The 14,930-nt window shown below is 46.1% G+C and overlaps 6 protein-coding genes across 6 annotated transcripts; 3 read left to right on the top strand and 3 right to left on the bottom strand.

Annotated features, from left to right (window-relative positions):
* Nucleotides 1-901: 901 nt before the first annotated feature.
* Nucleotides 902-1,144, bottom strand: V1508DRAFT_398145 (uncharacterized protein; the record flags this gene model as incomplete). The annotated part of the gene is made up of 1 exon (XM_066938193.1): nt 902-1,144. The coding sequence occupies one exon, from the start codon at nt 1,142-1,144 to the stop codon at nt 902-904; it is 243 nt and encodes an 80-aa protein (XP_066795216.1).
* Nucleotides 1,145-3,020: 1,876 nt separating this feature from the next.
* Nucleotides 3,021-4,854, top strand: V1508DRAFT_419437 (uncharacterized protein). Its single transcript, XM_066940599.1, has one exon. The coding sequence runs from the start codon at nt 3,414-3,416 to the stop codon at nt 4,626-4,628; it is 1,215 nt and encodes a 404-aa protein (XP_066795215.1). The 5' UTR covers nt 3,021-3,413; the 3' UTR covers nt 4,629-4,854.
* An 844-nt stretch (nt 4,855-5,698) lies between these two features.
* On the bottom strand, nt 5,699-9,864 carry V1508DRAFT_462468 (NUC173 domain-containing protein). Its single transcript, XM_066942838.1, has 4 exons — nt 9,682-9,864; nt 7,679-9,625; nt 6,933-7,629; nt 5,699-6,876 (listed from the first exon to the last, which is right to left on the bottom strand). Exons 1-4 carry the CDS (start codon nt 9,802-9,804, stop codon nt 5,963-5,965), a joined length of 3,681 nt encoding a protein of 1,226 aa, XP_066795214.1. The 5' UTR covers nt 9,805-9,864; the 3' UTR covers nt 5,699-5,962.
* A 145-nt stretch (nt 9,865-10,009) lies between these two features.
* On the top strand, nt 10,010-11,513 carry V1508DRAFT_419433 (Mur ligase). The gene has a single exon (XM_066940598.1). The coding sequence runs from the start codon at nt 10,071-10,073 to the stop codon at nt 11,385-11,387; it is 1,317 nt and encodes a 438-aa protein (XP_066795213.1). The 5' UTR covers nt 10,010-10,070; the 3' UTR covers nt 11,388-11,513.
* Nucleotides 11,396-12,581, bottom strand: V1508DRAFT_419432 (pyridoxamine 5'-phosphate oxidase-domain-containing protein). Its single transcript, XM_066940597.1, has one exon. It carries the CDS (start codon nt 12,325-12,327, stop codon nt 11,503-11,505), a length of 825 nt encoding a protein of 274 aa, XP_066795212.1. The 5' UTR covers nt 12,328-12,581; the 3' UTR covers nt 11,396-11,502.
* Nucleotides 12,582-12,704: 123 nt separating this feature from the next.
* On the top strand, nt 12,705-14,139 carry V1508DRAFT_462465 (uncharacterized protein). Its single transcript, XM_066942837.1, has 2 exons — nt 12,705-13,412; nt 13,462-14,139. The coding sequence occupies exons 1-2, from the start codon at nt 12,816-12,818 to the stop codon at nt 13,948-13,950; spliced, it is 1,086 nt and encodes a 361-aa protein (XP_066795211.1). The 5' UTR covers nt 12,705-12,815; the 3' UTR covers nt 13,951-14,139.
* The last annotated feature ends 791 nt before the right edge of the window (nt 14,140-14,930 follow it).

Below are 14,930 nucleotides of genomic sequence, written 5' to 3'. Positions count from 1 at the left end.
ATGAATCGAGTACCTGTATATAGTTATAACTACACCATATACGTTTGATGCGCTGCATAGCAGGTTGCGCTATCATAATTTATAAAATGTATTAAATTAGCGACTTGCGATATTGCGTCCCGAGGGTCATCTAGCATTCAATACTCGCGATATGTTAGGTCATCTGTTAATTGGATAAAGAAAAGGTGGTGGTGAATGTGTAACATGTCAGGAGATGTTAGCTAAGATTGGAAGAATGGATGTATAGATAGATAATGATCATTGGTCAGAGTGGCATAGTGGCGTAGCGGATAGAGTATTTGTGACCAATCGCATGACATTGCTCCATCAATATGTGCTGAAACGCACGCAATTACCGATAGAAAACTCCAATTTAGTTGGATATTACAACCGCTCAAGCGTAGCCAGCATACTCCTCTGCGCGATTGAACCTCCACAATCCGACTCTTTAGCCACTGTCATAATGTCCTCGAACTCCTCATCAGTGACGTGACGATTTAATTCTTCGAATCGCGTGCCACTTCCTCATGTGCTCTTCCGACCGACATGGTCAGAGGAAGCATTGGCTCATAATGTTAGCATAGCTATCCTTACCAACTTCATCCACAATATATCTCAAAATCTGGCGGTATTCATCCAAGTGATTTGGCATAATGAGATGTCGAATCAGCACACCCTGCTTCGCTAAGCCGTCACCAGTGAACTTGAGCGCGCCGACTTGTCATCTCCGTCAACGCGCACCGTGCAGCTTTATGATGATGTTCTGATTTCAACAGCCATTTGGCAGAATCCGGCGACTAAAGTTTGAAATCGGTAAGGTAAAAAAATCAACCAAGCCATCCATCAATTTAAGGCTGTCCATCGATATCAAACGATGAGGTATTGCACACAATCGGAATATTCAATCCCAAAGTCCTCGCTTCGCTATAGCTTTGACGACAATCGGAACGACGTGTTCGGGCGTGACGAAGCTGATGTTGTGGTATTGGCCCATATCTTGCAACTTGACCATCCACTCACTGACTTCCTCGGCAGTTGACATTTCACCCGCGTGTATGTGAGATTTCGTAGTTCTGGGAACACGCAACGCAAATTCCATGATGCGAAGAAAATCGAACCAGACCCATTCGTTCCCGTCATGCATGGCTCTTCCCCGAAATGAGGATATATTGTCGAAAGAGGCACCTTTCCGGCGCCCAGCGCGCAGTAACCAGTTGATTGGTAGCGCTCCACGGCACAGTTATGCGACCAAGCTGCAGTTGTGGAGATGTTATCCTGCTACTGTTATTTTGTCCTTGAGTTGTTTAGCCAGGCACAAAGTTGTCGAGGAGGCATTGTGGTGGAAGCTGGCGACAAAGAAGCGGTTGTTGGACTTCTGGCCTTGGTCCGAGCAATAAATGTTTTTGTGAATGGAGAATCCGTGACAATCCTATTGCCCGTGGCGACAACATCTCGAAGATACGAGTGTGCGTGGCAGATTGCACTTTACTATAATGGAAGTGGTGCGACTGCGACGGTAGTGACACAAATCTGCGTACAAAATTCGAGGCTGTGCGGCTCGACCGTACGTTTGGGAAGAGTGGCAAGATATGGACAAAATTGCTCGGGTGTGGTCATCCGCTTCTTCAACAGCTACTTCATATTGACATACGCGTTCTTGGAACTTGATAGGCCTTACTATGTACAACTGTTATTGAGATCGACAGCTGACGACACTAAGTGCATTCATCCCATTCGCTTTCAAGCACCAAACTCCCCACATCCATCACAGACCATTCGTCGGCACATTTCATGATCCATAGTCGAATCTACCTATGGATAATTTTAACATGGATTATTTCCAAACTGAATATAGATAATAGTTAGACAGTTGCTTCAAATCATTGCTCTGCTATTTCATCCGGCGCCCAGGTCGCCGGGGCCAGACGAATCTCGTCATTACTTGCACTCAATAGCGTTGACATTGAATCATTCATTATATGATCCTACCACGTTACGTAAGATGGACATAACTTACCAGCAGGCACAGAGCCCTTGGGCGGATATTGGCTTCCTTCGGGCTTAGGACATTTGCACCTGCAAGCGACATTAGAATTACCGTATCAGTAATCAAAATACTGTATAAATGAGTCCTACCATTCTTCTTTCGGAACGGAATCGAGAACTGATGGAATGTGAAGGCCGCATCCGAACCAAGTCTTGCCGGCTAGACGACATCAGTTTGGCATTCTCACAATCTCCAACTCCAGTGCCCGCAGTGCACTTACAGCAGGTATTACAAACTGAAGGTTTGCACATGTTAACAATTGAGAAAGATGACCAGAGAATATGGAGACTGATAAGAATATCGAGTGTAATGGACTATCTATCTGTATAGAGCAGCTGGTTGGCACATCCTGCCACATATGACGAAGTAATCGCCGACCTGGTCTAGGGTTTGGGTGCCCATAAGCCCTCTATTATATTTTAACCCTCTGAATCCACAAAGGGTAAACAGCGCCAAATACCACTAAAACTTTTCAAAAAGTCCAAAATACCACTAAACTAGATTCGCGTATCATATTACTTACCCTGATCACCAATTCGAACTCACCATTTTCCATCCGCGCCATCACTAATCCTCCAAAGGCTCTCCACTGTCGACGCCTTTATGCTAGTGACATCGACTGCAGGTCACCCGTTTTCTAGAGATCCCCATTTCTTCAGTTCTGACTCTCTTCTTGTGAGGATGTCCAGGTGGACGACGTGTTTGGGGGGGTCCAACTATAGGTGAACGTCATATACTGTTACGCTCACTGTGCATATGTGCTTTCGAAAGCATCAACCTTTAAATATTTATCTACAAAGTCCACATAATCCCGACCCGCGAAGTTAATCCCCGCGACAGCATGCGCGCATGGCACCCGCGAGTAAGTCCACCGTCTACAAGGACAAGCCTTCGAATCCCTGTTTCTCCTCCTTGCTTTCTGACTTCTTTGTCGTGGGCATAGACTGGGGTCACAATATAGTCTTGCGCAAGAGAGATTCAGTCTTAAGATTAAGCCCTAACACCTAATCAGGGCTTCAGCTTTGCCGCTGTTACTGCCACACTATTTGGCTGTATGCCCTATGCAACTTTCGCGATTATATGGTAATCATCAATCTAGGGTCTGTGACGGAACAGTCTCTTGAACTGTAAACCCTCATCCAAGCAACGCGGCTGCGTTCGTTCTTTGGATGCTGCATCCAAGCCTCACAGCCCATAAGTTGCCCCTGGTACATCCACTCCGCTGGACTCATTTATTTAACTCGGCACCAGTCTGGGCACTGCCTTGTTCGCATTTATACCCAGTTCTCTCAGCTCAGATTTATAGACCTCCATCACGGCTCCAAACTCTCGTTCCTTCTCCCCTCATCTTCTTCCGATCCCCGTCATGGCAAAGTCTGGGGTCGCGTTCAGCTCGTTCTCGATGCCGAATGCCGTGTATCGCGTCTCCGCCGTCGCTCTGATATTCTGGTCGATCATCCATTTCTTTTCGGGTTTCATTTCGCCTTCTCTGATCACAAATGAAGAGGCTCAGGCGAAGGCACGTGTCGAGCTGGCGCACAAGATCGAGACCGCAGAGCTAGGCAGAGACGGGTTCAAAACCCTATCGAAGGACTACTTCCACGATTTCTACGGTGCTAAGGAATGCGGACTTTCCTCGACCGACCTATACAATCCACACATTAACGTCGACGGAACGCTTACCAGACCATATTGTGCGAACAAGCAGAAGCTCCTCGATGCCTTGTCTGGAGGAGGCAGAATAGGGTTCAACTCGCCTTTTCACCCTCTTGATTGTGAATACCGCTGGTTCGATCCAGAGGAGATCTGCATGATCCTCGATCGTTTTGATGCTGTGATATTCATTGGCGAGCAGCGCATGACTTCTCATGTGTACGCGGCGTTCAACTCACTACTCCGAAAAAACCTCGCGTGGGGCGGTCTCAAGAATTGGGAACTTAACGAGCAGCTTCGTCAGCGATGCAGATGCGAGTCACAGTACACCAACCCTCAATGTGGCGGTGGCTCTGTTGGTGTGAGCGATCATTACGTTGTTGACTCCACCGAAATCCTGGATGCGAAAGAAGAAGGCTTGAAGCTTGGTGCTCCCTACGTTTGCAACCGCGTTTTCCACGGCCTTGTCACCATAAATTCTGAGCCCGTCGCTGCAGGTACTCTCGAGGACATTGACGATATCCTCGTTACCTATCACAAGACTGCTAAGCCTGTTCCTGTCATTCTCCAGCAGGGTCTCGCACACGGATTTAACTGGGATAAGACTACGAAGGTCATGGACGCCATCCTTAGACAGGTCGAGAAGCGCGAGCCCAATCCGAATCATAGGCCATTCCTCTGGCTTGGACCTCCATCTGCTGGTCATCTCAAGCCTCCCGGTGTGATAATCGAGCAAGGTAATAACGCTCTTCACCATTTCACAGTCGAACTGGGCAAGCGTGCAAAAGACAGAGGTCTCGATGTCTTGAATCTCTTCAATCTCACTCTCCAAGCAGACTCTTACGACGGTACTATGTACGGTCAGGACGTCAGTCTGACTACAGCCATGATGATCATCAACTGGTTAAGCAGGGTCGAGAGTTTGTGAGTATATACTGGTTTCGGACTGTTGTTGTTTGATTTGCATTTGCGGTGTTGACCTCGACGCTTTCGAAGTGACTCGAACCGCTTTGTATGAAAGGTCAAGTCTCTCCCAGTTTCTTTGTATCATGAACATTTGTATTATTGGGTCATTGGGATCTCGTGTTTATCTTTGGATTGTATGTAACGGTCGGTCATAATTACATTAATTCAAACGCATTTTTAGAATGAAATGATATATTTTTTATTCACGAGAGGTCTGACAGCTCCGTAGAAAGTCAACATTTCTTCTCTGAGCTATTCAGCACTTTCCAGGCGCCCTAACCCCGAATATGAATTTCTGCCACAGACCCCTCTACCGGCAGGAAGCTAACGCACTTTATCGATGTTTTCATCGGAGCCACATGATCGGCTGGTAGCTCAAAATCTTTCACCGGATGAGCACCGCTGTGAAACATAGTTACTTAAAGCGATCACATGAAGTAATCTCAATATTGAAGCCATCGTATATTAAAAAGACAATTAACCATAAATCATATGTACGAAAGAATGTACGCAGCACGGTTACACCCAAACGTCCATTAGCCAACGGCTGTACGTAGAATTTAGGAATATGCTGCCCGTTCAATAAATCCAACCTCAAGCCGAAGCTCTTAGCACAATCTACCGATTCCGGGTTCACTCTCAGATTCGTCGACCGGGATTCCGTCGTGAGAAAATCGATCATAATAGCGTGACGTGGGACCTACATCGTTGTCAGTGGTCCTCGAACGGACCAGAGCTTGCGCAAGGACACTGGCACGAGAACCCAACGCGGAAATAGATCAAATGCCAGATATCGACTCCACTAACCATCGAACGCAACGACTATAAACTGAGCCCGAGCAAAAACCTAGGCCAAGATAATCGTTGACCGAATCTCATTACACAGATCAAAAAACAGATCGGGAGAAAATTTTGCTCTTATATAGTTGCCCGCGTGAGTTTGTAGGGCTAGGGCTTTTGGGGTAAACCTTACGCTGCTGGAATCGCTTGATTGGTGTGCTCGTCTACAACCCCGCCTGCGTTACATGGTCGAGACATTATCCTCATGTTCATTCGCCGTTGAGCTTTCGTAATAGTCGATGTACTTCCTGAAAGTAGTCATTGATTCCCTAAAGACTTTAAGTCCTGATTATGGCTAAATGGCGGGCTACCATGACAGATTCTATGATTCATTTTAGTACAAACTACGAAGAGTAATTCCCGTTCGTGCCAGTAAAGACACCAAAGTTTAAACAAAGTATACTAAAGAGTATATATATCGTCATTACTACCATACATGCTTTTATTTAAGTAAATTCAAAATTTCGCGCGCCTATGAGTCTTCCGAACTTCTTTCATATCTTCATCGCTGTCCTCATCTCTCCGTCTCTTATTCTTGAACTTCAACTTATTCCTCTGTCCACGCACTGGACCATTCTTCACGGCATCCACGTACGCATTAATAGGATTGGCCTCGGCAGCTTGAGCGGCCAACTGCTCAAGCATCTCGGAATCGGGATCAGTCGCTTTCTTGCCGGCCTCCTCGTCATCGACGAGCATCTTACCGCTCGCTGTCGTCTTAATCTTGCTCTGGCGACTCTTCATGTTAACTGGAGCCGTAGGCTTAGTAGACGATATTCTCGCCAGCGCCTTCTTATCCAAAAGATCCAATGGGTCTTCGAATTTACTATGGATGATGTATGCCTCTTGTTTTTCACTTCCGTTACCCTGCGTCCTTTTGTCCTTGGTGGCCTCATTGTCCGACTCAACATACTCGTCGTCATCCTCACTGCTAGATCCATAAATAGCCTCCTCAAATTCAGATGAATACTTCTTCTTTCTGGCGGCTCTATCTTCGTCATTATCTCCTCCTTCAGCCTCAGCAGTTTCTTTCTTTCGCCGAGCACGCTCCTTCGACTTTCGAATATTCGTGAGCAATTTCTTATCATGTTCAGGGAAAACCCTTTCAATCGCCTCGATGCCGAATCGTCGCAAAAGACGTTCGATCAAGTGCTTGACTTTCAGTTTAAACCGTGCATGATGTTCGTGAGACCACTCAAGTAGATTTGGGACAAGAGTCTCAAGCCGAGGTTCAACGAGATCCTTGGGCAGGGTCGTCACCATGACCTTCACAAATCCTAAAGCCGCTTTGACGATCTCGCGATTCTTGGAGGTCAGGAAAAGATCGATCGTGGCAATGAGCTCAGAAACAATGTTCACTTCCAAAATATCTAAGACTAAGTCAGCAAAATCCCAGTCCTATGCTACAAACAACCCAGTCACGTACTCTTGTATTGATATAGCAGTCGGCTCAACGCAGTAATAGTCGCACTAATCATGTGGGGTGTTGAGCCGGCAAGACCAGCAGACACCATAGTAAAGTACTCATTGATGGAGGCCTCAACATCCGCAGCGTCGACGTCCATTCCAGGAACCTTACATATAGAGACGGAACCTCCACCTGCCATTTTGTCGCCCATTTCGACCAGTAGCTGGTATGCCGCCTCCCGCGCTTTTTCGTTAACTTCCTTCGTTCCGATAACCGCCTCAGGGAGAATAGCTGGGATAAAATGTAAATCCGCAGATGGTAATATACGAACAACATCTATGAGCGAAGTAAGTCGAGCACCACGAGCCGGCGAAGCAATTTTCTCTGCAGACGAAACCATGGCTTTCTCAAGACTATCCATGCTTTCAATCAAATATTCACTTCCTACTTCGCTCTGCGCCAACTTGCTCACAATACGATAGCCACGTTTTTGCACCTGCGCGTCACCACTCTGAATAGTGGAGACGAAAATCATGCTGAGATCACTATAGAGTGATCGAGGCAGATACGGTACCATGGCAACAATTAGGTCCAGCATGGTATGACTGACAGGAGGAATTGTGAATTTTCCTGATGGACTGGATTTCTTTGCGGCGGCGGCCTCCAACGCGGGATTCAAAAGCCCAACAACTTTTTGGAACGTGTTGACAACATCCTGAATCAATTGTAAGTACAAATTCCAAAATTAATTATGCTGTGCATACCTCCGCCGGCGTTACGGACAAGAAAGAATTGATGGTATCCAAAATATACTGCCGATGCTCTGTAACTGTCTGATTAAAAACATTGAACAAAACGGCCAGGAATTTAGAAGCCATAGTGCTAAGATGCTCTACGTTCTTCTTGGCATCTTCTTTGCTCAACTTGGCTTTCAAGAATGGATTAAATCCATCGATGTCAACTTCAGCATACAATTTATTACTGTCCACCAGAATTCGTAGAGCTTTGCAGCCAACCTGGCGTAGCTCCACCTTCTGGTACAAGATATTCGCAAGAAACTCGGCGAATTTCTGAGTGAATGATTGACGCAGATCACTAGGTAAATCGCAGTATCGCGGAAGTAATGACCAGATTTGCTCAATCAATGTCGCGTAGATCTTGATCTCGATGGGGTTTTCCTCCTCAGTAAACTCGCCAAGTTTCTGCGAAAGATGATCACCTAGAGGAACCATATAGTCGATGAAATGACTCAGCTTAGCATTGCCGATATTATCACGAAGTAATGGAAGTAGGAAAGCTCGACCAGGCTGCTTAGGTCCAGGTTTCTCCAAATTGAGTGGCAAGATCTCTAACACCTTCTCGGGTCCGAGAGCTCGGATGGCTGCCGACAATACACCGTCCGCCTCTGCTCGACCCTCAAATTGTTCACCAGTGCGCAATTCGCCAATTGTGGCAACTGCGGCCACCAAGTACGGGTTGGCAACAAAATCAAGGGCATCAAAAAGCGCGACCAGAATGCCAAAGACTTCCTTCCACGCCGCCTGGTACTTGACACTGAGGAGTGACAAAGCCGACTTCGAAATTTCAGACAATGTGCGCTTGGTCGACTTAGTCAGCGGCTTTTCGAGCAAAATCTTGTATGGAATACATGTAGTCGCGAGAGCAATTAAACACTGAGAGGCGGAGGTGACAACTGTTGGCGGAAGCCCAGATTCGAGAAAGTCGCAAATGGTCTCAAACAACTTTGGTAACCTAGCAAACGCCCTTGCCTCATCGATGCCACTATATGCTGCAAAGCATTGTGCTACTATAGCAAGCCATGTCGGTGCACGCTGCTGATCAGTGTGCGCGGGTTGTAGATTCATAATCGAGTCAACAATCATGGTGAACGTAGCGCCGTCCATTTTCTCCTTTTCCTCAGAATCACCTGCCATTTTAGTGAACAAAGACTGAAACACATCCAACGCGGCCATAATAAGAAACTCATCCGCAGAACGCGATATTGAGAACAAAGTTTCACAAAGCGGCTCAATCTTGCTAATCGGCCATCCCATATCATTCCTGGCAATCGCACGGATCAACTGTAGCAAGAAAATTATCTTCCTTTCTAATGCCGCCGCATGACCTTGCTGCGGTTGCTGCTTCCTGTGATGATGTGACTTGCTTGTAAATTCAGCATATTGCTCTTTGACCAAGTTTAAGGCCAGATCCACGCACATGTTGAGAGCTGGGTGAACTGTCGCGGGGCCTGGCGGCGGATGGCTGAGCAAGGTGGTGACGGCCTCCTGTGCGCGCTTCCGGACTTTCGGCCGTTCGTCAAGACTAAGCTCTAATAGACGGCTCAGTGCTTTACGAGGACCATTTTCCGAGGCGGACGCAAGCCATGACGAAGAAACTTGAGCGATCAAGATAGTCTCCAAACAACCTAGAGCTGATCGAACGAGAGCTGGCGAAGCGTCACTATGACTGAGCGCAGGCGTCAGATACGACAAGATTGACGTAAATTTGCCAATCAGAAGTGCACTTGAAGCATGTTGAAGGACAACATCCAAAAGATAGACGGCAGCTGCAGCCAGCTCCTGGTTCTTGAGTTCTGATCCAGTGAATGCTTCGGGGAGTATGGATAAGAGAGCAATAACATATGCAGATGCGGTCAACTCTGTGTTCTGTTCCTTCAGAGTCTCCTCGACTGCTTCTAGTAAAACAGCCAACTATGTACACGTTAGATATCATCAATTTACAGGCGAATAGTAAGACCCGCACTCACTCGTTTCTGATGTGGTAACTTCGACGTCTTGTGCAACCGGAGCCTGTCCAACTTGCTCTCCAGCGTAAATTGTTCTTCGGCGACGTCAGGAGCCATCTGAGATGCATCTAACAGTGGAATCATATGTGAAACGTAGAATATGAACCTGCTGGCTCTCAATTCTCGATTGTGAAGTACGAAACATATTTCTCCGAATAAAGGTGAATACCCGACCCAGAAAAAATTCCGTTGGGACTGAGACTGAGCCGGGTAAATTCTGCTTAGGGCTCGAGTTTTGTACTGTTTGAGCCGCACGTCTGTGAGCCACAAATGTCTATCGCAAAATATACGATCGGGCGCCCGTATCGTTCCATTTGATAGCGCCAAAAGAGACTACTGATTATATTTCCATGTCAATTAACTTGGGTCTGGAACGTGTGGCGTCTCTCTTACACGCTCTTAAATCACCCCAAAAAGGTTTCCAAGTATTCCACGTCGCAGGTACAAACGGCAAAGGTTCAGTGTGCGCTTATCTTTCGTCCATTTTGCACCACTCCTCGCTTACCACCGGTCGCTTTACGTCACCGCACTTAATTCACCCTAGATATAGTATCAGTATAAATGAGAAACCGGTTGCTAAAGCATTGTTTGACGATGCGCATAGGATGGTCCAATTGATGTCGAAGCGAGAGGCGATTGACGCTACAAGTTTTGAGTTACTTACGGCGACTGCATTGGAGATATTTTATAGAAAGGGCATTGACGTTGCCGTTGTCGAGGTTGGTTTAGGAGGCAGGTTTGACGCGACGAACGTTGACTACAAAGTTGGAGGCGTTTTGGGCACAATCATTACACGAATTGGGCTAGATCACCAGAGATTTTTAGGAGATACTATAGAGGAAATAGCATACCAAAAAACTGGAATTATGCGTCGTGATGTTCCTGTTACGGTGCACGGCGATAATGAGGAAGCTGCACGTAAGGTTATTCTGCATGATGCATCGATAAAGGACTGCCCAGTAACAATAGTGTCGCCCTGGTTATTACGACAAGAAGTTGATGAGCACGGATTAGCGAGTGTATGTCTTCATACAAAGTCGTTTGGAAACATTAATCTGTCCGATACTCCGCTGAATGGCTCCTATCAACATATGAATCTTGCATGCGCCATTACAGCACTTGAATTGGCGCAAGCATCGCTTCCAACCGTGACATCCTCCTCCATTCGCGAAGGGATAGCAAATACGAAATGGCCAGGACGATTGCAGTTGCTCAATGCTAGTGAATTTACTGGCGATGATATAAATATACAACAACGTGTGCTACTGGATGGCGCACATAATGTACAAGCGGCGACGTTTCTTGGCGAATATGTTGAGACTCTGCGGAAAGAGAGCAAAGATGGAAGTATCTCGTGGGTTATGGCGTTTTCCGGACATAGAAATTGCAAGGAGATTATGTCGCTCCTATTGCGAAGTGGCGACAGGTTTTATCCAGCGTCATTTGGACCTGTTGATGAAATGGAGTGGGTCCATCCTTTGGAGAAGAACGAGTTGATAATTGCAGCAAAAGACATCTTGGGATCGGAAGAATTCGTGCTTTCTGTGGATGGTGCAACGAAAGACATTATTAGCGACGCATGTAAACATGAATCGCCAGTGGTGGTATGCGGCAGTCTCTACTTAGTGTCAGACGTGCTTGCAGGTCTACGTGGTGAATACTTTTAGTTCAATGATGCATCGCAGAAATTATTTGTGTACCGCATAAAATCCACTTTAGTACACACTCCATAACCAAATGTACCTAACGAACACTCTATGATCCGGAGAAGAAATGCAACGTTCATGGGCAAATTTCATGGAACTCCCACTCATACTCATTTGCCCTGGTGAACAAGATCCGCTGGCCAATACCTTCAACGTCAACATAATCAACTGTTTCTGGTCCCAGCAAAATCAAAACAAAATTCTGCTTGCCCTCATCTAACAGTTCTGCGGCGACTTCTGCATCTGCCTTCGCTTCGTGCGTAGCTTTTTCGATGATCTCCAGAACCTTCCAACGCTCCGCCGTGAGTTCTGCGCCGGGATCGGGCTTGCAGAAAGATAGTCGCATCATTGGCGACAAAGAATTCCACGCTTTATAGAACTCAGCTTCAATTTCGTTGCTCGCAGCCTCTATCTTGTCCTCGGCTGCATTATACAGGATCACTTGCTGCTCAGAAGTAAGGTATACCAGTTTCGACGTGCCCGCGAATCGGAACTGTTTGTTGTTGTGTGCAAAGTAAAAGCATGCTTCAAAAGTACCCAAGGTCTTATTAGACGAGAGCTGTCCAAATTTCGGCATTCGCTTGTCGGTTGTCACTGAGAGAATTCCAGAGTTGCGAGAAAAAGCGAAGCCGCGGAACATACATGTGCGACAGTGAGGACGAATTAGCGTCTTATGCTCTGCGCTACTATCGTCAACATATTCTGTTATGGATACTGTTGAGAGAGTAAATGGATAGGAGGGGAGGCTTTGCGACGCCAATTGAGTCGATGTTAAAGGTTCAGGACCTGACGCCGCGGTGGGAAGAGCGGACACGAATATCGGGACCCATGGTGGGATTATGGTCTCGAGATTGTGTGGAGCATGCGAATGCGGTATCGACTCAGAATGTGAATGCGGCATGTTCCCTGGACGTGGAATTGACAACTTGGTATGTCAATATATAGTAGCAGTTCTTGGAGAACAACAACTTTTTCGTGAATTATGGGGATGCGGAAAGACGACAATAAGTGACTGATAATACTGCGCGAAAATGTTGTAAAAAACAAAAACCACACTCTTAGTAATTTCAAATAATGACCGAAATTTAACCAAGCTATCCTTTACTATATCTAGGTATTCTCCCCCACAGACGTATTTAGTACTGAAGTATATTATTAATTGGCGGAAGTGCTGTATTAATACCTCTTTGAATAGAAGCAGTGATACCTAGAGACCTATGCCGATCAAGCTTTCACACAGACAGCCAATCGCGTGATCATACAACCGCATTTCGCTTTGTCAATAACTCCGCAGATTTCCTGCCATCACCACTTCGAACAATATTTCTTAAATATAATTACATAGTAAAATAGGAAACCTAATTCGAACTATTTAATTAAGTTCACGATATGTCCGTTGACCCGAGTTCAAAATACGGTCCGAATTCTTTTCGTTTACACAGCCATCTCAGCCCAGCTCCAACTCCTGATCTCGAAGTATTTCGGTGCCCCGTTTGCGATAAGAAATTTCTATCAAAGAGTCAGAGATCTGTTCGGGAACATGTCACAAGATTAATGAAGGCTGACACGGCAGATGGTCGTGCGCATGCGGAATATCACGCAAAGGAGATCAAAAGAACGCGTCGTTCTGACGAAGAGCGAAGGCGAAGTAGCGCTGCAGCACAGCAGCGATATCGCGTGCGCAAGTCGATTGATGCACAGGAAATGGCTCAGAAGCTTGGTGGACCTCCAGTTATCTATGATAAGGCCAAAGTGTCAGATAAGAAGGCTGGAATTCAGCGGCAAGCGTTAAAGAGGAAGAAGTCAATACCTAAACCACTGCCGCCAAAGAATTACGAAGTGCAACTTCCCACCGCTAATCCATTCCTTTATATTCATGGCCAATGGTCAGTGTCTTTTATGGATCAACTCATGGAACATGTACCCCTGGAGGTCGCGAAGGAGAACGTGCGGTCCAAACTGGGATCGGATGAAGAGATCGAACAAGTAAGCAACTTCACTATTACTCAACAGCGCCACTAACTTCATGTCTTAGGTCTTCATGAAATTTGCTGAAGTCTCAGTTGGACCTACTGTTGAAGATGTTCGTATGGCACTCGAGGTATGGAAATCTCCAGAGAAATGTGCGGCGGCCTACGCGGCATACAAGGATTATCAGCTGAAGCTGATGACCAAACATGGACGAATGAGAGCGTACGAGGAGGATCTGAACTCGTATAATAAATTGGTAGAATCCGGAAGTTTGAATGAGGAAGAACTGAACGAACGGCTTCACGCATGGGCCTACAGACAAAGATTTTTACACAGTGTGCCTTGTTCCCCAGATTCCCGGGCACCGATACAAATCTCACAAATCTCTGAGTTTGCTCAAAATAATGAAGTGGTAGGTGAGGAAGGAATTGATCCAAGCTTACGATCTCAGGATTTGCCTTCACAAGGGATTTTGTCTTCCATAGCAGGTAAAAAGCCGGCTCTAACGAGCAGAGACTCTGCAGTAACGGGTGGAAGAAACCATGCACCATAGCTGTATATAATGATAAAAGGAAAGTAATAAATATGCATTTACATCTTCACCGTTGTATTTGCATATATTGGATATTGCGAATTGATTGACCACACGAGGGAGCACTGCTACAAAAGTACATAAGCCGGCTGCAAGCTCATCTCCCATCTTCGCCGAAACTTTCTGCCCGAATTCTAGCATGTGTCAACGGTGTATGTTCGGCGTTGGGCGCATTGCGATAATTCCGAGGCTACTATGACTTCAACTTACCATATATAAGGGCAGGATCACTCAAAACTCATCGCTCGTTTCTCAGAAGCTGTATCCTCAGCACATAAGAACTCGTTCCTTATATATCCAATTACTGTAATAATTCATATACAGAGATTACTCCTACCGTCGTCGTTGTATTCATGGATTCTTGTTCCAGCCTATCACTTCCCGCCCCGTCGCTGACAATTCTTCGCTTTGACGGGTAGCCACCAACATTTTCTTGTTTAGGTACAATCGGTAAGGAATTTTTCCTAACCCGCAAGACCCTTTGATGCTAGCCGTTTGTACTTTTTCGTACCTCCCGTACCGTCGTCCACCAAACTTCTATACTAACTGAAAGTAGACTAGTCGATTCCGCAACTTGTTATTAACACCGCCGCAAACATTATTCGAACAAAAAAGGCAATCAACAAACAAATAAAGGCCAGATCAACTATGAACTTATAAGTACTAGACGCCAATTCCGCCACAATATCTGCCAAAATTTCCATCCACATCCGCCAACTATCCGCCTCAGGTCTCGAAAAATATTTTCGCGCGTCAAAACCCGTGCCTCTAATTCGCTCTCGCATTTCCAATGTTAAGAAACACCCAGGGAATCTACTGTCTAGAAGGACTCTCGTTATGCAATGAAGTTTGTTGAAGTTAATTGACCACATCGACATAGTCAAACGCGACCTCTGTCATAAGGTAGGAATCCATGGATATTCACCTGTCCTTCGTTGTGC

Source organism: Lipomyces doorenjongii (genome assembly GCF_038497915.1).
Source record: "Lipomyces doorenjongii strain NRRL Y-27504 unplaced genomic scaffold V1508scaffold_32, whole genome shotgun sequence".
Taxonomy (NCBI): Eukaryota; Fungi; Ascomycota; class Lipomycetes; order Lipomycetales; family Lipomycetaceae; genus Lipomyces; species Lipomyces doorenjongii.
This window is presented reverse-complemented; position numbering and strand designations above follow the sequence as displayed.